This window comes from Cetorhinus maximus, chromosome 11 (genome assembly GCF_964194155.1).
Source record: "Cetorhinus maximus chromosome 11, sCetMax3.hap1.1, whole genome shotgun sequence".
Lineage (NCBI taxonomy): Eukaryota > Metazoa > Chordata > Chondrichthyes > Lamniformes > Cetorhinidae > Cetorhinus > Cetorhinus maximus.
Genome location: NC_135889.1, coordinates 60,793,368 through 60,820,570, shown reverse-complemented (window position 1 = coordinate 60,820,570; position 27,203 = coordinate 60,793,368). Strand labels below are relative to the sequence as shown.

The 27,203-nt window shown below is 41.8% G+C and overlaps 1 protein-coding gene across 4 annotated transcripts in view; it reads right to left on the bottom strand.

Moving 5' to 3' along the window:
- Window positions 1–24,610: 24,610 nt before the first annotated feature.
- Window positions 24,611–27,203, bottom strand: part of LOC144686629 (transcription factor Sp3-like) — a 55,499-nt gene continuing 52,906 nt past the window's right edge. For all 4 annotated transcript variants that reach the window (XM_078552079.1, XM_078552082.1, XM_078552081.1 and 1 more), the window contains one exon: window positions 24,611–26,832. In XM_078552079.1, the coding sequence (XP_078408205.1) occupies window positions 26,504–26,832 (329 nt within the window). In that variant the 3' untranslated portion in view covers window positions 24,611–26,503. The remainder of the gene's footprint in view (window positions 26,833–27,203) is intronic.

The window sequence follows — 27,203 nt, the reverse complement described above, 5'->3', positions numbered from 1 at the left end:
TCACATGGTCCATCTCTGACACTTCCCTTCCCTTCCTTAACCTCTCTGTATCCATTTCTGTGATAGACTGTCTCCCAATATTCATTACAAGCCCACCGACTCCCACAACTAGCTTGACTACAGCTCCTCACACCCTGCTTCCTGTAAGGACTCTATCCCATTCTCGCAGTTTCTTTGCCTCTGTCACATCCGTTCTGATTATGCCACTTTCCCACCCACTGTGGTTGACAGGGACCTCAACCGTGACCAACCCATCTCCCTTACCTCTGTCCCTTCCTCCCAGAACCATGATAGGGTCCCCCTTGTCCTCACTTTACACCCCACCAGCCTCCGCATTCAAAGGATCATCCTCCGCCATTTCTGCCAACTCCAGCATGATGCCACCACCAAACACATCTTCCTCTCAACCTCCCATGTTCAAATTTAATGACAGTGGCTTACCTTCTCTTACATTCAAGATAGTATTTTTGAAGGTCGTATAATAGCTGCTTTTCACAATTCTCAGAATATTAGCTATTTTGCAAACCTTGGGATCCTGGAGCTGTACAAAACAATTGCAGATTATAAGTCATTGTAATAAAAAAAAAGTCAACTCTTTGCGATCTGAATTGCCAAAATAAAACCTAATGTCTCATGCAAGAAACATAAACTGTACTATGACTTTACTCTGATGATGGGCAAGCAATCTGCCCACCAGCTTCAGTCAATATCAATAGGCAAACAAGGGGTAGGTGATGACTGAGATCGTGTAGGGAAGAAAATATGCCTTCACATTTTTGCTCATTCTTGTTGAGAAGCTGCTCTGAGAATCTTGGCATTTGATGTAATGAAGCAGAGGATATTGTGAATTTGCCCGGTGGGCAATCACAAGTGTGAATATACCTGTACCTCTGTACTGTTGCATATCAATACACCAACCTATTGCACCAGTCACAAACAATCAAAGTTTGGACATAAAAATAGAAAACAAAACTGCAAATGTTGGATTTTTATTGAAATGCAGGTCTGTCAGCATCTGATGAGAGAAAAATAAGGGCCAGAATCTTTGGGTCGGTGAGCGGGGGCGGGCCTGCCCACGCCCGCTCCCGCCCAACCCCCCCTCCCTGACAGGGAGAAAATTCTCCCCAAGGTTACTATTAGCTACATCCATGCTTAGATGCTTTGCCTGAACACTCATAATTTTACTATTATATGCCATATACACACACACACACACACACCATAGATTCTATACAAACTATATTTAAAATACTAGAAGTATTTTTAAATTGTGTACAGTAAATTATTTCACATCAAGATTATATTTTAAGTAGGCAGCAACATGCAAAACATTATCAAAAATGCAGCTTTATCATTCATTGCTGCCTTTGTAGGTTTAACATTTTTTTAAACCGAACAGCAAAAAGGAGAAAACAGTTTCAGTTTGGTTCTGCACACAAACCTGCTTATATATTCCAAGCAAGTTTTCTTTCCTTGCCATCCAAAAATAAATTTCTGAACTTGGAACCGAATTTGTTTCTTCAAATAAGTCATCAACAGAATCCTGCTTCATAACATCTGTTATCTGATGCATCCACTGGATCACCATGGATTCAATAGAATGAAGTACTGATCTGTCCATTTGTGGAAGACTACAAAAGTAAAGGAAGAGCGTCTCAATTAGTTTGGTCGATTGGAATCGTTTGGCCAGTTTATTATGTCTGCATCTATTTATATATTGCTAAAACATCAGGCAACATTTAACCTGGGAGCTACAGACGTTAAGATTAATAATGACATGTTCCATTAGCCAATTGCTCATCATGAGGCCATGCTACAGCAGATTTGCTAGGTCTAGAAATCATTGTGTTTCCTTCCCCCAGTCTTCCCTGTGAGAAAGCAAGGCACATTGATTTTCAAATGTTTAATTACATTTTTTACTGCTTTTACCTTTTACTCCCTTTGACACCTCCTGTCATTTCTTCACAACTCTGTTCTGTGTTCCGCCTATTGTCAACCAACCTAATAATGCTTTAGGCCCGATAGTTCTGCTTCACTCTCACTTTCTTCCTGCCAGCCAGCTTAGATTAACTCCCTCCTTCTTTTCACTATGCTTTCACACACCCATAGCCTTATTTGAAGATCACAATCCTGCTTTAACCCAAGCACCTGGTCCCGCTTCTCCCATTTTCAGTTGCTTCCATAACCTGATCCTCTTCCTGAACAATTTAGGAAAATTATTTTTTTTTTACTTTTTAAAAGCTCAATAAGCTTATACTACATTTGCCTACTCTCAGTAATCATTTTCAAAGCAAAGCAATCTTTCCCACCATAGGGAGGACCGAGACTGAGGCCGACAGACATTTGGATGCATTGTCAATGGGAACCAAAGAGTGGAAACATAGACGATGAGGAGGTAGAATGCTTGAAGTAGAGCTGGGGTGGGGGGGCAGGGGTCAGGGTAGCATCAGAATGGGAGATGGAACAGAAAGGGAAGGAAAGCCTCAGGGATTGATAGTTTATCTATTTACACAGATGTAATGGGAATGACACTTCAGAAGGGAAGCATTGTGCAGAGAGAAAAAAAATTAAAAGAAGTGGATGAAGATGCAAATGGGAGGTGAGGGTAGGGGAAACAGCAAAATTGCAGGACAGTAACTTGTATGCACAATACAAAGAATGGGTGAAGTAACAATGGGATCAGATCAATACAGCAAGAATACGAAGGTATTGAGGGATGCAAGAGGCTCCGGTGAAATGAACAAATCTGCAACAGGGCAAAGGAGGACAACACTACAGCAACATAGAGATGGGCAAGGATTGGTACCAAACATCAGGAACAACCAGCTGACAAAATGAGAGAACTACATGGCAAAGAAAAAAAATATGTACAACACAGGCACAGAGCATTGCAGAAGGACCAAAAACAAGACATAGATCAGTGAATAAGGGACAAAAATAATCAAAGCATCTTGGACAGAGTGCAATAAAGAAACAGAATTGGTAAAGAAGAAAACACAAATAATACAAAATGACATACAGAAAAGGAAAAGGGAAGAGATAGGCGGAAAAAAACAAGAAACAGACATTCCCAGCAATGCAAAGACCAAACAAGCAAGCAAAAGAAACATTTATCCTTCATCTTATTATAAGCAACCTCATGGAATACATAGTTAAATTCTCCCAGTTCGTATGCAGCTCTTCAGTAACATGTAATGCCTATAAAACATTACCCATCACACTTAAACCTTGCATGTTATAAATACATGCATTGACCCACTCTTAAGTAGCCCCACAAAAAACTAATTCAGACATAAGAATATAAGAAAGAGGAGCCGGCCCATCAAGCCTACTCTGCCATTCAGTAAGATTATGGCTGATCTTTGACCTCAACTCCACTTTCCCACCTGATCCCCATATCCCTCAATTCCCCTGGAGTTCAAAAATCTGTCTGTCTAACTCAGCCTTGAATAGACTCAACGACGGAGCATCTTTACGACTTTGGGGTAGAAAATTCCGAAGATTCAGAAACCTCAGTGAAGAAATTCATCCTCATCTCAGTCTCAGTGTCCAACACCTTATCCTGAAACTATGCCCCCAGTTCTAGACTCCCCAACCAAAAGAAACAATTTCTCAGCATCTACCCTGTTAAGCCCCTTCAGAAGCTCAAAAGGTTCCAAGGCTCTCATTCTTCTAAGCTCCAAAGAGTATAGGTACATTAATATTAAGTATTTGAGTACGGGATCCATTTCTTATTAGAAATCACCCTTTTATCACATCAAAATTTCAGTGAGAAACTCCGTAAGAAAATGGTCAACAGTTCATAATGGAGAAATGTGGGGCGGAATTCTCTCATCCAGGAATAAGTGGTGGGGGAGGGGGGCGGGGAGCGTCTCCCGCTGTGGAGGCCAACGGGAAACCACACCGTATCTTCCGGCCCCAATGCAATTAATTATGTATCCGGGGTTTCGCACCGTCTTCTGTTGCGGGGCAGACTTGGTGGTGCATGTCCCACCATCATATCCGGGCGCCATGTTTTAAAAGGCACCCAGACATCCACAATATCAGATCAAAAACAGAGAGATGTTTACAAGGTCATCCGCTGGCCCACCTCCGTAATTTATTGACACCTCCCTGCACGTGGAGGTGCACAGGAATGCACTGTACCCGCCTGATGAGAGGAGGAGGCCAAGCAGTGATACCAACAGTTGGCCGATGCCGTCAATGCCCAGGTGTACACAAGAGGTCTGCAACACAGTGCTGGAAGAAGATGGATGATCTTATTCGCTCCGCCAGGGTAAGTCTCATCAGATGGTCGCATAAACCATGAAGACTCCAATATGTCAGGTCTAATGCCCATTGGCAATGGCATGTGCTGCCTCATAGTCCCACTTCAGTGCATCCACCCTGTGGTGGAGTGCCCACTGTGTCTCCCTCACCCTTCAGCAGACATGGAACACTGCGTGGATGGGGGGTGGGGGTTGATTGAGGAGGGGAAAATGAGGGAAATTGGCTTAGGCGCAGAGGGAACCAGCAACCTCCACAAAACACATGTCTGTCTGAGTCTTCCCCTTGCATGTGGATTTGCTCAGTGCTCTGAAGAGGGCTGGTCCACAACCCTTCTGCCCAATTCGCACCAGTGATAACGTGCCACAAAAGTGGGCTATCTTACGAGGGGAGGTATGATAAATGAGCCAATCTATATGCTCCAATCTATATGACATGCAACTCCTCTCAAACATGTTCTCTTCTTTGAGGAGGAGAAGCTCCATCACAATGGCGGAGAATTTGAGAAAGATGGGGTGGGCGACTCTGATGGAATTTGAGGAGAGGGCATCTGAGCTCGCAGGGGTGGAGCAGGACAGGGCCATTGGTAATGGGGAGCTCAGCCTTAGACATCCACCTAGTAAGGGTTCATTCATTCAATGCAAACCTGAGGGTCAAATGTGCCTCCCGCTGTCACTTGCACTCTTCTATCTCACTTGCAGGGGCCTCCAGGAAGAGACCAAGGCCCAAGGATAAAGAGGAGGACTCCCATCAGGCATCAGCCATAGCCCCAGACCAGAGATATGCCAGGAGGGAGCGGAAGAGGAAAGCTCCACACCTGTAGAGGCATCACAGCAGTCACTTGCACCCTCCATCAGCTCAGGAACACACATCTCGGCGGGTATTAGTGCTAGTTTAGGAAGGGTCTCACAACCTGGTGGTCACAGCATGGACACATGTCCGCAGAAGGAGGAGGCAGCTTCAGCGAGCTCCCCGGCTCTTGGAGGACTGCTGGGGAAGAGGCATCTGTGAGGTCCAAGGCAGAAGACAAGCCTCTGGAATTGGCCTTCCAACTCATTATGGAGAGTCAGCAAGAGGCGGGAGAACATCACAAAGAGCTGTTAGAAGCCCTCAACAGAGTAGCACGTGAGTCAGAGGAGTGCATATACCTGCACTTGATGAAGTGCTTCCCACAAGTGGGTGCATGGAAGTCTCCATGGGGAGGATGGCAGAAGCCATGGAGACTCTCATCCATCAGAATGCCCAGTTTCTGCAGGAGATGTGCGCAGACCTGCACTCCATCGTCGTTGCCATGGGTGAATTCATGCAGTGGCTACACAAGGGAATGGGGCACCTCGATGCCCCTTCCCTTCAAGGAGTCAGGCCGGGGGCCCTCGGGCACCCAAAGGAAGGAGGAGAGGCAGCTGGACAACCCTGGGCCATCTACTCAGGACTCTCCCTCTGAATCCCCTATGCCTGTGACCTCTTCAAACTCGTCCTTTGTCACCGCAGAGGGAGCAGCTGGCCCACAGAGGAAAGCCAAAGTAAGCCAAAGTCAACAAAGACAGCAGGGCAAACAACTCCGCAGGTTGCCTCCAACCCTGCTGTAGATGTCAGGGTAGCACCTAGACCATTAGGCAATGTAAAATCAAAAAAATTTGATCTCAAGTGATTTCACGGGTGAACACTGTCACTGTAGTAGCTGCAAATATATTCACTCTCACTAAATAACGTTTACTGTTGTCATTCAGCATCATTATATAGGCTTCGCGAGACCTCCCCACCCGCCTCCCACAATCCACTCCCCACCCCCACCACACACTAGCAATTCAACTGCACGCAGCCGGACCATGAGTGATTCTGGAGGGAGAAGTTTCTGTGGCAGGGCCTTTCGGAGCCTCGTGCAAGCACTCTCTCCATCACACTCATCTCAATGTCCCGAGCATTTTCAATGCTGCCTGCTGGGGTTAACTTTCAGTTGTCCATCTGAACTGACCTGCATCTCCGTCCACCCACTGATCACACTCCCATGCAGCACCTGTGCTTGTCTAACACAAGGCTCTGCTCACTTTCGATTTGGAAAAGACGGTAGTGGGCAAATTCTTCATGAGCTCCCCTGTCCCTTCCTTTCCCCCAAATCAACAGACTCGCCTGGATCTCCCCATCGTCACCTTCCAGCCAAACCCTTTTCAACTGCAGAAAAATATCCCTACTTTTATCTTCCATTCCCCTTGCAATGTTCCATTTGCCTTCCTAATCACTTGCTGTACCTACATACTAACTTTTGTGATTCATGTACCAGGACATCCAGGTCCCTCTGTACCGAGTTCTGCAATCTCTCTCTATTTAAATAATATGCTTCTTTCCTATTCTTCCTGCCAAAGTTAACAAGTTCACATTTTCCCACAATGTATTCCATCTGCCAAAATTTTGCCCACTCACATAACCTACCTATGTCCCTTTGCAGACTCTTATGTCCTCTTCATAACTTACTTTCCTCCTTATCTTTGTGTCATCAAAAAGTTAGCAATCGGTTTCTGTGCTCTTGGTGCATATTGTAAGCATGCATCAGGAAGTTACTACCCCAGTTCATGATCTTTAATTTCAATAAATGGTACAGATTCTTGGACCACAGAAGCAGAAAATTTACCCTTTGCAACGGGAATGTTGAGACAGGAACTAGCTGATCACAGACAAAATAATGAACAGATATCAGTGGGGGATAAAGGTGTTTTAAATGGGTTAACGGGGAGGCTAAGTGACAAGAACATGTTGACAGAAGACAACAGCAACTGGTCTGAACAAGGTCAAGAGCAGTTAGGTTCCATTCGCCTGGAACCTCTGTTGCACCCCACCCCTAACACCCCACTTCCAAATAATGGAAAAAGTTGACAAGTGATATTTATAACTATCATTTTCAATTTCTGTAACTTTCTGGATGTATTGAAAACTGTTCAATCTTCTCCCTTAATTTCCTCAAGTTTATTATAAATGTTTAAAAAAATGCTTTCAATGCAACTTAACACAATATTGCATTTAGAAGACCTTCAAATGATTGTGATAGCCAGAATTACCATTATTTTATGAAGTTATGAATAGCTTTTTCCAAAAGCAAACAAAGAACTTGCAACTTTGCTTATGAGAACCAGCAAGCTTGAAAATGTCAGAAGTAAAAGAACATACTTAGCTTGAATTTCCATTTCTTGGTTTTCAAAGATACTTTCAGGAACCAGAGGCAATGGCAAAATAGTTTTCCCTTCCATTTGGCCATGAACAACAAATATTTTGCTTTTTATCATTTCAATATGTTTTCTGATATCATGGCATACAGCCTGTGGCCACCCCATATGATTACTTGTATTGGACAAAATAGGAACCAGAGCCTGGAAATGCAAGAATTACTTAAATAAGCAACAATAATTTAAAATACTATAATGGTAAAACACAAAGTAGAAAGAAGCAGTGATCAACATTTAACTAACATACATAACATTACACAGCAGCTGAGTACACTATGCATAACAGAAACTATGGGCCTGGCTGTGGTGTTCAAGACCTACAGGGCAAAACTAATCAATTAGTCTTTCAGCCAAGTTATCCCAATGCAGCTATGATTTGGGAATCTATAAGACAATGTAGAAAATTGCACAGGTATGGCCGACCCACAATCTAACCAGCCAATCATCACACTAGCAGTCTCCTCCCAATCATAACTAAAGTGATGTTATAAGTAATCAATAGCGCCATGACATAGTCTGCTCACCAAAACATGTTTATCAATTAGTTCAGGTTCCACCAGAACCACTCAGAATTGGGCCTTATTGTAGCCTTGATCCAAATATGAAAACTTCAGAGCTGCATGACAGAGTGAAGGCGAGAGTAATTGCTCTCAATATCAAGGCAGCATTTAACCAAGTATGGAGCCAAAGAGACCTGGCAAATCTGGTCAATAGAAGTCAAATGAAAAATACCCTAGTGGCCATTGTTATACCTGGCACACAGGGAGATGGTCGTGGTAGACACCGCCAATCATCATAGCTCCAGGATATCAGAGATCCACAAGATTCAATTTTCAGATATCTCATCAATGACCTGCTACAAGGTTGGGAATGGCAAAATTGGGACTAGTAACACAGTGGCCTGGATTAATGCACTTGAGGCACAAGTTCACATCCCACCACAGCAGCTGGGGGAATTCAAATTTATTTTATAAAATAATCCTGGAATAAAAACCTATGCCGGGAATTTCCAGCCCTGTTGTGGGAGATACGGCGGCCCAGCCAAAAGTCCGTTGACTTCCGGCAGGACCAGACAATCCTGATGATAGGTGGGCTGGGATTTAATGGTGACCATGAAACAACTAAGTTGTCATAAAAACCCAACTAGTTCACTAATGTCCTTAGGGAAGGAAATCTGCCATCCTTACCTGTTCTGGAATGCAAGTGACTCCAGACCCACAAGAGTGTGCTTGACTCTTAACTGCCCTCTAAAATGATCCATAGGCACTGCCAAACTTCCTTGTTGTCTATTTTCTAGCCTTTGTTTCCCCTGCCTTCCAAACATGCTTTCTAATTTTCTCCCTTCCATTTCCAATTTTTCTTCGCTCTGCTCTGAATCTACTGTCAGGTTCCCATCCCCCACCAAGAGAGCTTAAACCCTTCCCAACTGAACTAGCAAGGCCCCCTGCAAGAATACTGGTCCTGGCCCTGTTGAAGTTGTTATGACGGGCAGGTGATGTGTGCCAGGCAGACCAAATCCACAAGACCATACAATCACAACAGTTTTGCAGTTTGTATTTATTACTAGAAGATTTGTGCACTGAATTCAGAAGTAATGAGTCCATTAGCACCTTTAGATACTTTAAAAACTAAATTAAAGCACTTATTAACAAAAGAAAAGATTTCAAACACATACATAAGATTGCAGTTATTTAATACTATAACAAATCCCAAAATCCTTAATTAACCTGGCTCCCAACTATACATCCTCTTTTAAGGCAACAGTCCAAAAATAGATTTTAAATTTAAATAGGCAAGCCAGCAAGTTTACCACAGCACCCACTTGACAGTGGAATTCCAAAGGCTTTCCTCCGCCTTTGGTTACTGGACACAGCAGACTTCTGCAAAGGTGGCTGGAGGCTTCCCCAAGGCTGTTTTACATGGTCCTTTTAGATCTTACATGGCCCCCCAACATCAACTTCCATCCTTCTTTATATATGTTTCTCACTCTTTAATCTGTAAATTCCATTGTTCTATATGTCTTTGGAAATTTACTTTTCACATAATATAAAAATCTTTCATGTTGCCAATATGGTCAGTACCTTTGGGAAAAATAAACATACTGCTTGACCTTGCTTATTTTGTTAGTTGTAAACATCCTATCATCCCTTTGAAACCCAAACAACCCCTCCACTTATCTACAAATGCAAATTTCTTTCACACCTTACATGCTAAGCCCTCATCCATGTTTACTCATTAGCATTTCAAATGCCTTTTACCCCTAACTTCTTTTGATAATTTCAACTTTGTAGCCTATCTGACTCTAATGTAATTAAATCACACAGACAGAACCATCTACACTCACACTCATAAACCTACTTTACAATAAACCACAATAACATAATGGAAAAAAATGTTAGTTTCGTGACAAAGTGCAACCTGAGATTTGTACAAGTCCCATCTCCGCTAGAAGTGGTCCTAATGCCTCAAGAATCTAAAGCCCTCCCTCCTGCACCATCTCTACAATCACATACTTACCAGCATTATCTTCCCATTTCTGTACTCACTAGCACATGGCACAGGAAATAAATTGGAGATTACTACCTTTGAGGCTCTACTTTCCAATTTCTCTCCTAGCTTATTAAACTCTGCCTTCAGGACCTCATCTCTCTTTCTACGTATGTCATTGTTATTGACATGGTCCTTGACCTCTGGCTGTTTACCCTACCCCCTCAGAATGTTCTGCAGTCCTTCCGTGGTATCCTCAACCCTGGAACCAGAGAAGCAACATACCATCCTGGAGTCGCATCTAAGGGTGCAGAAGTATCTGTACATTTCCTTTATTATCGAATTTCCTGCCATTATTGCTCTTCTGTGCTTTCTCCTGCCTCCCCCCACCCCCAACTTCCCATGCAGCTGAGTCACCCATGGTGTCATGGGCTTGGCTATACCTTTATTCCCCAGAGGGACCATCACTCTCACCAATATTCAGAACTGAACACCAATTGGAGAGTGAAATGAATGCTGGGCATCCCTGCCATGCCTGCCTGGTCTTTCTTGTCCTTCTGGCAGTCACCAATTCTCTCTCTAGCTATTTTCAAACTAGGGCGACCACCTCCAGGAACGTACAATCTAAGAAGCTCTCAGCCTTACGGATCCCCCACAGAGACTCTAGTCTGCACTCAATCTCTGAAACCCAGAGTTTGCACTGCTTTAGCTGGCAATGCTTCCTGCACACATGGTCTTCCAGGCCACAAGAAGTATCCAGGATACGCAGAAGCTCTCTTCCCCCATTTTAACTCCTCAGTCACTGTGCTCAGTCTCTATCCAGGTCTGCCACTGTCACTGCTGCCAGTGTTATGAGTCACAACCACACAATCCTTTTAAAGTCCCATTTTCACACTGAGCACACTGTCCATTATATTATGTGACACCACCACCATGCTAAATAGGATAGATTCAGATCATATCTGGCAGCTCAAAACCAGTTATCCATGAGGCTTTTTGGACCATCAGCAGCAGCAGAATTGGATTCCACCATAATCTGTAGCTTCATGGACCAGCATATCTACAACTACCATCAAGACAAGGAACCAAGCCTGGTTCAATGAATATAGGAATGCATGCCATGAGCAGCATTAGGCACACCTAAAATTGAGGTGAGGCAACAATAAAGGACTACAAAGATGCTAAATGGTGGAAGCAGCACATTATAGACAGAAGTAAGCAATCCCACAAACAACGGGTCAAACCAAAGCTCTGCAGTCCTGCCACAAGCAGTCATGAATAGTGGTGGTCAATTAAACAATTAAGGGGAGGAAGAGGCACCACGAACATCTCCATCCTAGATTATGGCAGAGCCCAGAATGTCAGTGCAAAAGACAAGGCTGAAGCGTCTGCAAACATCTTCAGCCAGAAATGCTGAATGGATGATCTATCTATCCTTCTGAGGACCCAGCATCATGGGTGCCAGTCTTCATCCAATTCAATTGACTCCACACATCATCAAGAAACACCTGAAGGCACAGGTATACTGCAAAGGCTATGGGCCCTGACAACATTCCAGCAGTTGTGCTTAAGAAATAGCCCCTAGCCCAGCTATTCCAGTACAGCTACAACAGTGGCATCTACCCAACAACATGAAAATTTGCCCAGGTACGTCCTGTCCACAAAAAACAGGACAAATGTAACCTGGCCAATTATCGCCCCATCAGCCTATTCTCAGTCACAGCCAAGTGATGGAAGGTATAATTGACAGTGCTATCAAGTGGCACTTAGTCAGCAGTAACCAGCTCACCGATGCTCAGTTGGATTCTGCCAGAGTCACTCAGTTCCAGATTTCTTTACAGCCTTGGTTCAAATATGGACAAGAGAGCACAATTCCACAGATGAGGTGAAAGTGACTGCCCTTGACATCAAGTTGGTATTTGACCAAATGTGGCATTAGGGAGCCGTAGTAAGGCTGAAGTCAGTGGAATCATGGGGAACTCTCCACTGATGGAGTCATACCGAGCACAAAGGAAGATGGTTCTGGTTGTTGAAGATCAATTATCTCAGGACATCACTGCAGGAGTTTCTCAAGACACTGTCCTGGCCCAACCATCTTCAGCTGTTTCATCAATGACCTTCCCTCCAACATAAGGTCAGAAGTCAAGATGTTTGCTGATGATTGCACAATGTTCAGTATCATTCGCGACGCCTCAGATACTGACGCAGTCCATGCCCAAATGCAGCAAGACCTGGACAACACTCAGGCTTGGGATGATAAATGACTGATAACATTAGCACACACAAATATCAGGCAATAACCACCTCTAATAAGCGATCTCCTCTTGCCATTCAACATCATTACCATTGCTAAATCTCCAACCTTCCCCATCCTGGGAGGTTACCATTCACCAGAAACTTAACTTGCCCAGCCATATAAATACTGTGGCTATAAGAGTAGGTCAAAAATCTGGAAATTCTGCAATGAATAACTCACCTCCTGACTCCCCAACATCTGTCCACCATCTGCAAGGCACCCATTAGGAGTGCTATGGATACTCTCCAGTTGTCCAGATGATTGGGACTCCAACAATACTCAAGAAGCTTTACATGATCCAGGACAAAGCAGCCCACTTGGCTGGAACCCCTTCCACCACCTTAAACATTCACTCCGCTTCCTGCACTACCGGGACACAATGGAGACAGTGTGTACCAGCTACAAGATGCACTGCAGCAACTAACCAAGGCTTCTTGGCCAGTACCTTGCAAACCCACAATCTCTACCACCTAGAATAACAAAGGCAGCAGGTGAATTGGAACACCACCAACTGCAAGTTCTCCTCCAAATCATACAACATCCTGATTTGGAAATATACCACCATTCCTTCACTGTCATGATCTTAGAACACCTTCCCTAACAGCACTGTGGTGAACCTACACCACAAGGACTGCAGTGGTTCAAGAAGGTGGCTCACCACCAGGAGAATTAGGGATGGGCAATAAATGCTGACCTTGTCAGGGGCCTCCACATTCTGCAGCTGGATAAAAAAAGGAATGGGTATGCTGGTTGACAATCCTGTAGTGTTCAGCTCCATTCACAATGGCCCACTCAAGACCTAGAGAAGTTGAGGGTGGGGTGGTTGTAGGGACAAGTAAGCAGTGATAGGAGCAGGTAATCAAGAGAAGTCACAGACAAATGGAACAAAGAGGTGTTGAAGGTGGTGATATTATCTAAGAAAATGTGCTAATTAAGAATGGATGGCAGGACACTCAAGGTACAGCTCTAGTGGGGGTGGGGTGGAAAGACTGACAGGGTATTACAGTTATAGATTTAAAAATACGGGAAATAGGTGGGAAAAGAAAAATCTATATAAATTATTGGAAAAAACAAAAGGGAGGGGGAAGAAACGGGAAGGGGGGTGGGGATGGGGGAGGGAGTTTAAGATCTAAAGTTGTTGAATTCAATATTCAGCCCGGAAGGCTGTAAAGTGCCTAGTCGGAAGATGAGGTGCTGTTCCTCCAGTTTGCGTTGGGCTTCACTGGAACAATGCAGCAAGCCAAGGACAGACATGTGGGCAAGAGAACAGGGTGGAGTGTTAAAATGGCAAGCGAAGGTTTGGGTCTTCCTTGCGGATAGACCGCAGGTGTTCTGCAAAGCGATTACCCAGTTTGCGTTTGGTCTCTCCAATGCAGAGGAGACCGCATTGGGAGCAACAAATGCAGTAGACTAAGTTAGGGGAAATGCAAGTGAAATGCTGCTTCACTTGAAAGGAGTGTTTGGGCCCTTGGATGGTGAGGAGAAAGGAAGTGAAGGGGCAGGTGTTGCATCTTCTGCGTGGGCATGGGGAGGTGCCATAGGTGGGGGTTGAGGAGTAGGGGGTGATGGAGGAGTGGATCTGGGTGTCCCGGAGGGAACGATCCCTACGGAATGCCGCCAGGGGTGGTGAAGGGAAGATGTGTTTGGTGGTGGCATCATGCTGGAGTTGGCGGAAATGGCGGAGGATGATCCTTTGAATGCGGAGGCTGGTGGGGTGATAAGTGAGGACAAGTGGGACCCTATCATGTTTCTGGGAGGGAGGAGAAGGCGTGAGGGCGGATGCGCGGGAGATAGGCCGGACACGGTTGAGGGCCCTGTCAACGACCGTGGGTGGAAAACCTCAGTTAAGGAAGAATGAGGACATATCAGAGGAACTGTTTTTGAAGGTAGCATCATCAGAACAGATGCGACAGAGGTGAAGGAACTGAGAGAATGGGATGGAGTCCTTACAGGAAGTGGGGTGTGAGGAGCTGTAGTCAAGGTAGCTGTGGGAGTCTGTAGGCTTGTAATGGATATTGGTGGACAGTCTATCATCAGAAATTGAGACAGAGAGGTCAAGGGAGGGAATGTCCAATAGGATAAGGCCCAACAATTTTTTTTTCATTTGTTCCTGGGATGTGGACATCCCTGGCTGGGCCAGCATTTATTGCTCATCCCTAGTTGCCTTGAGAAGGCGGTGGTGGGCTGTCTTCTTGAACCGCTGTAGTCCATGTGGTGTAGGTACATCTACAGTGCTGTTAGGGAGGGAGTTCCAGAATTTTGAACCAGCGACAGTGAAGGAACGGCGATATATTTCCAAGTCAGGATGGTGAGTGGCTCCATCCATCTCCCACCCCAGACTTTCAATGACACAACCATCAAGTCTCCCACCATTGACCAGAGCTAAACTGGACCAGCCAGATCAATAAAATGGTTGCAAAAGCAGGGTAGAGACTGGATACTCTGCATTAGATGGCTCACCTCCCAACCCCTCAAAACATTTCCCACTATCTCCCAGGTTAAAATCAGGAATATGATGGAATACTCACTGTTCACCTGGAGTCACTGCAACATGCAAGAAGCCCAAAATCATCAAAGCAATCCACGTGAACGGTGCTCAATATCCACCTTAGACATTGTGGCTGCAATATGTATTATGTACAAGAGGCACTACAGCAGCTTATTAAGCTGACTTCAGAAGCAGTTTCCAGTTGTATAACTTTCACCACCGAGAAGGACAAGGGCAGTAATGTTAGGGAGCACAATCAGCTCCAAGTCAAACACCAACCTAGCTTGGATATTTACTGCTGTTCCTTCATTATCACTGGGTCTAAATCCTGGAATGCACTGCCCAAATCAGCATCAGGACAACAACAGTTTAAGAATAATGCTCACCCCAGCTCTACAGGCAACTGGGGATGGGCAATAAATACATCTTGCCACAATTGTCTACATCTCAAGGGCAATTTTTAAAAAAAGATACTTTCCTGCTTTTTTATTATCCTCCCTACACCCTTTGTCCATTCTGTTTTATTTTCAGCTGCGTCATCTGTTTTTCTCCCTGCCCCCACCTTTTTCATATTAGTTCAAACACTCCCCACAAAATCATAGTTATTCTCCCAGCAATGATACCGTCTCAGCCTCTTTAAGTAAAGCTTGACTATTTTGAGACAGGCCACCTCTATCTCAAAGCTGATCGCAGTATCCCATGAAACTGAACACTTCCCTGCTACAACATTTCTCCGGTTACATGTTTATTCCTCCTATTATATTCCTTTATTAACTAAAGCATGACAAGAGAAGTAATTGAGATTATTACCCTTGAGGTCCTGTTCTTTAATCTATCTCCTAACCTGAAATTTCTGCATTTGCTTTAATAATGTGTACTTTTTTTTAAAAGAGTAACACAGGATATGGAATCGGAAAAAAAATAAGACATATCGTCCTGCAAGCACTCTTGTGTAAAAAGAGTTGCAACTGTTTAAAGAAGCCTGTCTGTTAAGGCACAATATACATTATTCACTGTTATTTGATGAGAGACATATTACATTACTTTGTAATGCAATCTTATAATTGGTCATTCCTTTTGACAAATGATTGACATGAAAGTAGCTCAGCTCGTTCAACATTTCAACCTTTCTGCTGGTGACGTAAGTGCAAATGGAATATCTATGTACTTAGAAATGCCTTGCAATGTTCTCCAATATAAATTGTTATCAAATTAATTTTGATACTTAGCTGGCTGCAATTTATGTAAGGTGGCAGGATCGCTTCATTTACCCTTTTTATGTGAATTATTTGGAACTTTATGCAGTGGTATGACTTCATGTGGAGACCACATTACATTTAAACACAGCATTGGAATTTTACGTCCGTGGGCTGGTGTGTGTCCAACCCGATGGGGTATAAAATAGCGCACAATGATGTCAGATGAGCGTCCCGACATCATCGCACAGTTGTGCAATATATCGGTAGGTGGGCGCGCGTGAGAGTCAGCAGCGCGCCCGCCAACAATCAAGAGGCCTATTAAGGCCATTAATGTAGTAATTGACCTGGATTTTTCGCTGCCCATCCAACATTACAGTTACAATTTTAAAAAATAAAAATGTTAGGACAGAATTTTTATCATCAATATGTTGAGGTGAGTGATTCTTATGGGTGGAAATTTTTTCAGAATTTAATAATGTTTATTTTTGGCTTTAAGATTCTTCAGCTCCCTGGGGCAGCTCTCTGCCTTCAGGGAGCTTTCACTGCGCGTTCCCCCACGCCCATGTTGACTTTAGCATTCGCCCTCTTCCCGCCCCCACCCGGGTAGCACTGGGCCTTTCAGTGCGCCTTTCACGCTGGCTGCTCATTAATTGGCTAACCAGCATGAAATCGCGGTCGGGGGCTGATCGTGGGCGGTGGCCCGTTCCCCAGCCACTCCTGGGCCTGCCCACCGTACCCACCCGAGACTCGAAAATCCTGCCCATTGAGCACATAATAGTCGATCAAAAGCACACATCATATGAATGTCCAATTACACTGCACAAAGGAATGCAACACCAAAACTATTTAGATCACCAGTGCAAGTAAATAACATTCACTCAAATTGCAGGGCTCCATGCAGTTATATGTCAAAAATCCATGGAGTTCTGCTTACAGCTCCCTGATGGGGTGAAATTTCTAAAAATTGAACAAAGCAGACAAGGTAGACAGTCCTTTTGGATCATTTGAATTGGAAAGGAAGCAAAACAGGCTGGTTAAGCTTATATTAAAAAACTACAACCATTAATCTGGATGTAAGTGCTGGGGGCAGGATCTACAAGTTTGCAGAAAACACAAAACACTGTGCAACTCTCAGGACTGATTACAATGTACATCTGTTTCTGGCAGATCTTAATGAGTTGGGAGATTGGATTCATGACTGGCAAAACGATGTTTAACTTGGATACTTGCAGTATCAAGCCTGTGGATCAGGCCAGTGCTCAATCTTTCAGGGAATAGCATTTAAGGTGGAGAAAAAATAAGATCTGGGCGTGCAAAGCACACATCTCTAAAGATGCACTGTGAACCAATAGCTTGAGAAAACAGGGTGTTGGGTGCATTCTTAAGGCAATTATGCATAAGACGAGGCACACTATTTTGTCCTTGTACATGACCTTGGTCAGGCCTCACTTGAATACTATTTCCAGTTTTGGGTGACATTGAGGCTTTGGAAAGGATGCAGAGGACTACTAGGCTAATTCCCAGTCTAAAATATCTTAGGCTAAAAGAGGTGGGATTTTAGAGAATCATAGAGATGGGGGGGGATCTGATCAAGACTTATAAGATGGTGAAGGGACTAGACTTGACAGTTTGTTCCAATTAAATGGGTTATAGAGGACAGGAGTCACAATTTGAAGCTGTGTAAGGCCAAATCTAAGTTAGATGTCAGGAAGTAGTGAACGTATGGGGCAGGCTGCTGTCTCATGCAGTGGATGATGACTTACTAATATTGCTCCAAATGAGAGCTGGACTTGTTTCTGGCTGGGGTGGACATCACCTGTTACAAAAGGTAGAATTTAGGGCCAGAGTGGCCTCCTTGATTTGTTTTGATTAACTAGATGGATCGGAGAGGAATTTCCCCACATTTTTCACCTCAGATTAGAATGAATTTAAACTGGTTTTTCATCTCTTCCGGAAGATCATATGGTTTCAGGTGGGAATGGGGTGTATACATTTTGTGAGACACATCTTTGATGGACAGACTGGATGAACTAGAGGGCCTTTACCTACTCATCACTGTTTGCATGTTTGGTCAGGGTCTGCCAGCCACAATTATCAAATGGATGGGGTGCAAATCTGACTGGAGGAAATCAGTCTGTTGGGCAGCTGCTATTCACCAATTTACAATTGTGTTTCTTAAAGGAGGAGAATATACTATCCAATCTGTTATGAGTGTGTAAATGGGTGGGGTTTCGTTACCTCATTGATTAAAACTGTAAGGTGTTCCACTGGGTGCTGCAAGATCTCTCCAAGCATCAGTTCATTTTTTTGGTCATTACTTGACAATGTTCCATTATAGTTCTTAAAAATATAAAGCATTTTGCTTTTTGGTGGGAAGGACAGCTGTAGAAAAATTGGAAAATGATTAAAATTACACTAGCCAGAAAAAAATAGCTTATTCTACTTTTCACAGATCACTATACAAAATTTAAAGCTTATTTTTGAATTCCATTTATTGTACACCAGATAACAATTGATACATTGCCTTCATAACTAGGATCTTTAACATAAGTTTTTAATTAATTTTGTTTGATAAAATTCCTTTATTTTGTTTTGGGTGGTGAATCAACAAAAATCAATTTTCCCTTCCTGATTTTTTTTTTTAAACAGGAAAAAGCGGGTTTTAAGTTGACAATTAAAACCGACTTTGAAAAGGTCCAAGACACACAATTTAAACATTGATCCGAATGCGGTACCTGTGCCTCGGCATATAAGGCTCCTCCTGCCCCAGTAAATAACAGCAGCTTTCCAGGCTGCGTTTTATCGAGAAAGTCGAGCAGCAGTTGTTTGTTTTCATCCACAGCGATGAATCTATTCCACCTTTCAGATTTTACTTTTAAAGATTTGAACGCCTGCTCCTTTATAAAATCTATTCGCTCGTCTTCAGCGCGAGCACCATTCGTGCCAACTTTTTCCTCAGTCATTGCATCAACCTTAAATGTAATAACAGGGGAGAAAAACACATATGACTGAAAACTGAACCAAATAAGTTAACAATTCCTTTTTTTAAAAAGTTCCGCTCTGTAGGCTCCCCATATTTTCAATGAAAACAACTATTTCCTCATTCCCGTCGAGGACTCCTACTGCACCTGAAATAACGAGAGGAAATGCTGGGAGCACTCGGCAGGTCAGGCAATATCTGTGGAGAGGGAAACAGAGTTAAGGCTTCAGGTCGGTAACCTTCCACAAGAACTGGAAAAGTTACAGATGTAACCGGTTTAAGCAGCTGCCCAGACAGGGAAAGGGAGTGGGGGAGGAATGAACAAAGAGTCTGTGATAGGGTGGAAAGCAGGAGAGATTAAATGACAGAAGGGTGATAGAGCAAGGTAAAAGGAGATGGTCGCGGTGTCTGCCAGCACGGTTGAGGCCTTCCGTGCCCAGTGGGCACCGCGGGGTCTGGAGTGCTTTATTGACCCTTTTAATCACATTTTGATTTGATGTTTGTAAGTTTCCTTTAAGATTAGTTTTTCTTTTGCAGTATCCCTTTAAAGGGCTGCCTCTGACTTTGTCCTTTGTTTTCTTTAATTTAATTTAATTGGTTTCAATCTAAAGAGTAAAAGGAGATGGAAGCTGACAAGATTGATTCGCTGGGACAGTCGCCTTTTAGAATTTAACCAATAAAAACGCACTGGGCTACCTCAGTGGCATCAACTAAAAACCAAATAATAAATGTGCTTTTTCTTCTGCTCTGAAGAAGAGTCATATGGACTCGAAACATTTTTTTTCTCTCCACAGATGCTGTTAGACCTGCTGAGTTTTTCCAGCATTTTCTGTTTTTGTTTCAGATTTCCAGCATCCGCAGTATTTTGCTTTTATCAAATAATAAATGTGCCACCTTCTTAAAGAGGCACAAATAATAACACAACAAACGGAAACTTGTCAAACTAAATATTATGATGGGGGTGGGTGGAAGAGCTGGGACATTAGTTGTGGATGTTGCTCATGGTGATTGGCTACCTTCCCCTCTGACCGGACAGCCTGACACCCCTGCTCTCCTGCTCCAGGAGCCTGCTTACATTAGCACTCAGAATGTCCATAGGCAGACATCTTCCAGGATTAATTATGGATCAATAAAGATAAAATATGTTCTGAGGAAACGAAGCAGGTTTTAAATGAAAACACCAAACTATCAAACATAGATCATGAAACAATAAGGCATTGGCAGGCCTCCATGAATAAATTATACAATTTAAATTGTTGATAATCCTACTTTATTTGAAAGGGACATATTTCAAAATAATATTTGCATTTCACAGATAATTTATATACTAATAATCTTGTGGTATTTGTTTGCATGTTTCTATCTTCTCTAAAGTTGTGTGTCAACCCGTAATTTACTCAATTATTTTGAACTGGGAATAGGGAGGTAGATTAGAGTCTGGCAACATATGCTTACATTTGTGGATCTCTTCCTTCTTCTTAACCCTACTAAGCTGTCCATCTTGTATGCAGTGCACCCACCACCTTGTTGATGTACTTTCTTTAGGTTAACTGGTTTTTCATCTCTGATATTGGTGGAGGAGTGGTGTTTGGTATATTTGGTAACAAATATATCACCACACTTCAACTGTAATTTGCTGAGAATTGTTTTAGGATATCAGAAGGACAGGAAAGGTTCTCTTCCTCACATCACCACTCCTTCCACAACTGATAATTGATAAATAATGGCCCAAGGCATTTGACAGATGTAATCAGAAAAATGGGCTCAACCAGAGGAGGTATGAACAGGAACAAAAACAAAAATAGCTGGAAAAACTCAGCAGGTCGGACAGCGTCTGCGGAGAGGAATACAATTCGAGTCCATATGACTCTTCATCAGAACAGGTATGAACAGGCGTGACTAAAAGTTTGGTGAAAGAGATGGGTGCTGAGGAGAGGAGTTTGGGAAAGGAATTCCAGAGCATGGTGCCTAGGTGGCTGAAGACATAGCATCAATGATTGGGTGGAAGGAAGGGTAAGGCACATGCAGCCAGAATCATATGAATTTTTTTTTGGTGGGGCTGGGGGGTTGGTGGAAGTATTATGGGGCTAGATGAGTTAAGAAAGAGGGGTTTAAACGACTTTGAATTTTACATTTGAGGTGTGAGGGGACTGAGAAGCAAGGTACTCCAGCAAGAGCAAGGATGATGGGTGAGCAGGAGTTGATGCAGGGTAGAATACAAGCCGGGGTGTTTTGGATGAGCTGAAATTTCTGGAGGATGGGAGGCCAGCCTGAATAATATTGGAATATTTAAACATGAAGGTGACAAAAGTAAGGATATGTTTCAGGAGCAGATAGGTTGGAGGCAGGCAATGTTAGGGTGAAAGTATGCAGTGCTGGGGAAGATATGGAGTCAAAAACTCAGCTCATGGTTAATAGGGGCAAAGTTGCAAACAGTAAGTTTCAGCCTGGGATAGTGGCTGGATGGGGGATGGAATCAATAGTAAGAACACAGCCTGTGTTGCAAGGCTGGAGACAGTCTTGGGGTCTTCCCAGTATTTAGCAGGGGAAAACTGTGGATCATCCAAGGCAAACAAGCAGTGGTAACGAGATTGAGATAAGTGGTGCAGTAGTAGAGCTGGGTATCATCAGCATATATGTGGAAGTTGACCCTGTGTCTGCAGATGATGTTACCAAGGGGAAGCATGTAAATATTGAAGGGGAGGGACCAAAGAAAGATCTATGGAGACTTGATGTAAAGGTGGGAATGGGGAGACCACCTTCTGGCTATGATAGGGTAGGTAAGAATGGAATTAAGCAAGGGCACACCCACTAAGCTGGGTGCTGAGGTGAATGGTGTGGGTGAACTCTCAAAGACAACACAGATTAGAAGCAACAATGCACCACAGTCAAAGAGTACCATTTATTACTTTGGTTAGATATGTTTCATTGTTGGGGCAGGGATGGAAACCTGATTTTAAAGATTTAACAGTTACTGGCTAGATGGGCCTTTCTTAGTGGTCAATAGGTTCACGGAATCTGCAGACAAAAGGAAGATTGGAAATGGGACAGTAGTTTGGAGGAGAGTTGAAGAGTCAATTTTTTGTGAGTTTGGTGACAATGCTTTTAAAAGATTAGTAACTGAGAATCCTTTACAATTTCAGCTAGCACAGGTGTCACAAAAGGACACTCAGTTTAGTAGGAATGGGGTTGAGGTTGCAGGAGCTGAATCTGGTGAGCAAGGAGAAGGCCTGATGGGATACCAAAGAGAAACTAGAACTCAAAGCCTAGGTGTCTGAAGACATAGCTGACAATGTCAGATGAAAGGAAGGCCTAGGCAGCAGTTGGCCAGGAGGAGCCCAGGGAACAATAGGGGATGGGCACTGAATTGATGGTTTGAATCCTTCCACTTGGAAGGTGAGAGTAGAGAGTTTTAAGGAGATGGTTAGTAGTGGAGAAGCCAGTGTATTTTTTTTTCCCGTTCTCCAGCATGATCCTGGAGCAGTGAGGAGATTTGACAGTAGTGATGCCTGGTGGCATTTGACGTGATCCAGCTAGAACTAATGTTGGATGGCTAAATTAGTTGTGCACCCCTCAGAATTGAGAAAGGTGAGAGAGATCAAACCAAGAGGTAGCAGCAGGTTTAGAGAAAGCAAATGTTTTGCTGCAAAGGCATCAGAAGTGGAGGTAAGGATGATGATTGTTAATATGCCAATTAACTCCTCTGCCACAGAAATTGAACAACTTAAACTGTAGAGTCGCATTCCTTCCTGAGATAAATCATTCTTAGATTTTGAAAACGTTATTTTTTCCCTGACTCTTAATCCAATCTTCCTTTTCCTCTTTCTGAACCCAATTTGGCTCCAATACTGTCTCCAGTTGTCCCTCCATTCCTTTATCAATCTTTAATAGAATTACATTAATACAGCAAACAGCCCAACCAGTCCATGCCAATGTCTATGTTCCACTCAAGCCTCCCCCCATCCAACGATCAGCATATCTCTTCTTATATGCTTATCTAGCTTCTCCTTCAGTGCATCTATACCATTCACCTCAACAGATCCTTATGGTAGTGAGCTCCATATTCTTGCCACTCTCTGGGAGAAGTTTCTTCCGAATTTGGTGCCCTTCTTATATCGGTGACCCCTAGTTTTGCTCTTCCCACAAAAGGAAGGCACCAAGTCTATTAAAATATTTTTAAAGTTCTCTGTCAGATTACCCCTTAACCTTCTCTTCAGCAGGAGATCTGGCTTGTTCATCTTCCGGATAGGTGTAACCGTGTAATCCTGGTATCATACTTGTGAATTTTTTGCATTTGCTCCAGTGCCTCCATACTATTTTTATAATAACGCAATCAGAACAGCACATGGTACTCCAAATGTAGTCTAACCAAGGCAAGTTAAACATAAGTTCTCCATTCAATACTATTTCTCTAGAAATAAACCCTAGTGCTTGGTTTGCTTTTGTTATGGCCTTAATGACTTGCCACAACTTTAATGATTTGTGTATTTGTACTCCCAGATCCCTTTGTTCATTTACCCTATTTAATTTTTATTTTCCGAGTAATGCTACCTCCTTATTTTTCTTCACTTACCAATGTTGAAATTAATTTATGAAATTTCATTGGTTAAGGAAATACTATGGTTCTTTCATTCATTGAGGTCCCAGATGCCCCATTGCCCTTGCCACAACTGCTTCAAATATTTTTTTATATAAACTGATATTACAGAAAGCCAAAACTTCTATTACCTGTAACTGGGTTTCATTGATGTGGTTTACTTGTTTTGCCCTCAGCATTCCTTGTTGTAAAACATGGTAGCATAAAAAGAGGAATCTAGTTTGAATCAGTTAAGTCTACTGAATGTAGTTTGACCTGGAATATACTAGAAGTTCAGAGTAACTTCTAATATAGTCCAAGTCAAACTAGATTCAGTAGACTTAACCGATTCAAAAAAATTATAGTCATGCCAATCATTTTAAAATGGTTTATATGCACACCCATTATTTCTAATATTTGTTCCCATTTTTGTTTTAATTTTCATTTGTTCATTCATCTGCTCTTTTGTTTTTACATCAATTAAGAATGTCATGGAGGACCAAAGATGGTATCAAAATCTTGCAACAGATATTGTACTAGTGATTTAGTTTCAGAAACATACATTAATAATGCATGCATCTCTTATGGCAAGATGACATTAAGAACCCAAGAACAAAGCTCTGTAGTTCCCTAAAACATACCATGACAGTACATAATAGTGTTCACCTGGTCAGCATACTGAATCACAAACTTGGACATGAAGTTTCATCAAAAATAAATTTTAAAAAAGGATCTGTGCTCAGGATGATGCAACAGGCAAGGCAAGGGAAGTAAACTTAAAATGAAATGTCTAATCTTAGCCATTTGTAAGTTAGCTGTTGGAATTAGTTTTAAGAAGTTGGGTTTTTCCCCCTTAACTGAGTGTGACAAATGAGATAACAAACTGGTTATTGCAGGAGTCACGTGTAAAAGTAAATAATACTTTGCAAATTATATAGAAAAATACTTAATGTAGACTCCTGTTGATAACTTTTTAATACTGATGAAAATTTAAATAAGGTCAGCAATTTATTGATAGTATAATCTTACTTTATTAGCATTTTAATTTATATTTATACATTTTGAAGGAACATGTAAGACTAGACACAGTTACCACATGGCAATGTATATATTTTTATTGAATTTTAAAATCAAGTTTCATCATTGTTTTAAAATACCACATTAACTGTTTTAGAAGGGGAGGGAAGAGGTAGGGAGAAGAGTATGATCTATATTAGCTCTAAAATGCAAAGAAAACTGCTCAAACAACCTATTTAAAACATTAACAAAAAGTAAAAAAAAATGCAATAGGTCACTACAAAACGGTACTATCCATTATATATTTTCACATGTAACATACACTTTTTACCCCAACTGTTGGCACTTGCACATATAACACATCTTAGTTTGAGGCCCATTTTTCCAATGCAAGTTGACACACCCTATGTGAGGAAAAAAATTACTGCAATAAAGGAACTATACTTAAACTTCAAATATCACTGCGGGGAAACCTCAAAGGTCTTGAGTCCTATGTTGAAATACAATGTACAATGTATGCTTTTTGGAGAGTTCTAGATAATCAAATCACTTTTACTAAGGAGTAACTGGATTAAAAATAGAAACAATGATCAACTGAGTAATGATATAAACATTGTCTATATTTGTGTCTTTATGCACACAGTACGTTACCATAGGAATAATGCTACATCAAGTGACACCGAATCCTTCATAGTAGTGGTTCCTCAAAATTACTAGAACCAAAAAATTATTGAAACCACAATTCATTTCAGTTGGTTCATCAAAGCTGTTTTATACTGTAATCTGAATGTTTATTCTGCACATCTGATTTCATTACAAAAAGGACAAGACAGTTAGAAATAAATTTCAAAAGGGTGCAAATCACAATGTGATGCAGTACTTAAAAAAACACACAACCGGCACAGGATATCTCTAGTATATTCTGGAGAGAAGTGCAACTGAGTTATTTAATGGTACTGCACGTCTGGAGGCAAGAATGGTCACCCTAGGGTTTGGGAAGGAAAATGAAAGTCCAATGGTAGCATCTTTATCCCCACTTCTATGCTGCTGAAATGATGATAGAGATTAAATAGTTATGCATTACCTCTGTAGCCTTAACAAATACATAATAAAAATACAAACCGAATATATATATATATATATATATGCGCAACAAATAGTTAAGGTAAAAACTTGTATAGAAAATTACAAAGGGTAGATGAATTAGGATCTGCAACGTGTCAAAGAAGTTTTATGCAATAGTTAACTTTGAAACTTCAAGGTTAATTACAATCAACGCACTCAGTCATTTGGCAGATGACCCTTAACATATAGCAAAAAAAAAATGGCTTTTAATAAATTGAAAAAATAGATTAAGACTTCAGATCCCATTTTTACAATATTCCTCTTTTATAAAGAGCTTAATGATACACAGAAATGCATACTTTGACATTTAAATGGCAAACAGCTAGTTTACTAATCAGCTTATAGAATGCAGACCATAGTGACCCTTTTACGATTGAAATATGCTTACTTGTATCAGAAAATGCAATGCACTGAATTAGAAAATTGCTATGAAATTTAATAGAAAACAGATTTATCACAATAAATTGTGTTCAAGATGTACATACTTTCCCACTCTGAACTGGATCATCCCCAAATCTTTTAATTTCCAAGATTTTGCCATCAGTCTTGCATAGCTATTTCCCTGTGTTTATAATCTATCATGAGTGCTATTTTTGAAAAATTGCTACATGTGGTGAATATCTGCAAAATGTACATGCAACATTGCCAGTGTTCAATAGATATATGAATACTGTATTACAAATACATAGAAAATAAGGCATTTTAGTGACATTTGTCACTTTTCCATAATACATGAATTTTTTTTTTTAACCACACTGATAAAAAGACTGCAGAAAAAGCTCAAAATTTACTAGTCTTTTACTCCATTATAAAATCACTAACACATTGTTTTTTTCTATAAACTGCATTTTTCAGTCCAGACAGTCATCTCCACCAATAGTGACTAACTGTATATCAGTATTATGTAACATTTCTTCAGTATTTGCACCATCAGAATGGTCAGTTCCAATCGCTTCCATATGGCCCTGCTGAATGCTTGCTATTACAGGTGACATAATAGTTCCTCCTGAAGTAAGGATGCCAACATCAGAGGCAGATGTCACTTCCATTGATGATATAGCTGCACTGTTGTGGCTGGAAAGGTTGGCCCTCTTGTTCTGATGTGTTTTGATGTGCTTTGAAAGGTGGTCACTTCTTATAAAGCGCTTGGAGCATTCTGGACAGACAAATTTCTTCTCACCTGCAGGGTGTAAATTCAGACTTTTATAAAACTCTCCAGAACAAATACTTGCATTTATGCAGCACCTTTTACAACCTCAGGACATCAAAAAGTTCTTTGCAGAAAATGGATTATTTGTAAAGTAAGAAAGTCAGCAACCAATTTGCGCAAGATCTAAAGATTACGCATGTACAAAGTATATGTAAGTTAGTTTGTGAAATTCTTTGAAGATTGGTTCCCTTCTCTATAAGATGTTCAGAGAAACTAAATATTAATCTATACAAAAATATTACTTTAACATACTAAAAATCTTACATCTGTAGGTAGTTCCTGTCAACTTTTTCCAAAATAAATTTGACGCCTGCATGATACCTTCGATTCATGTGACCATT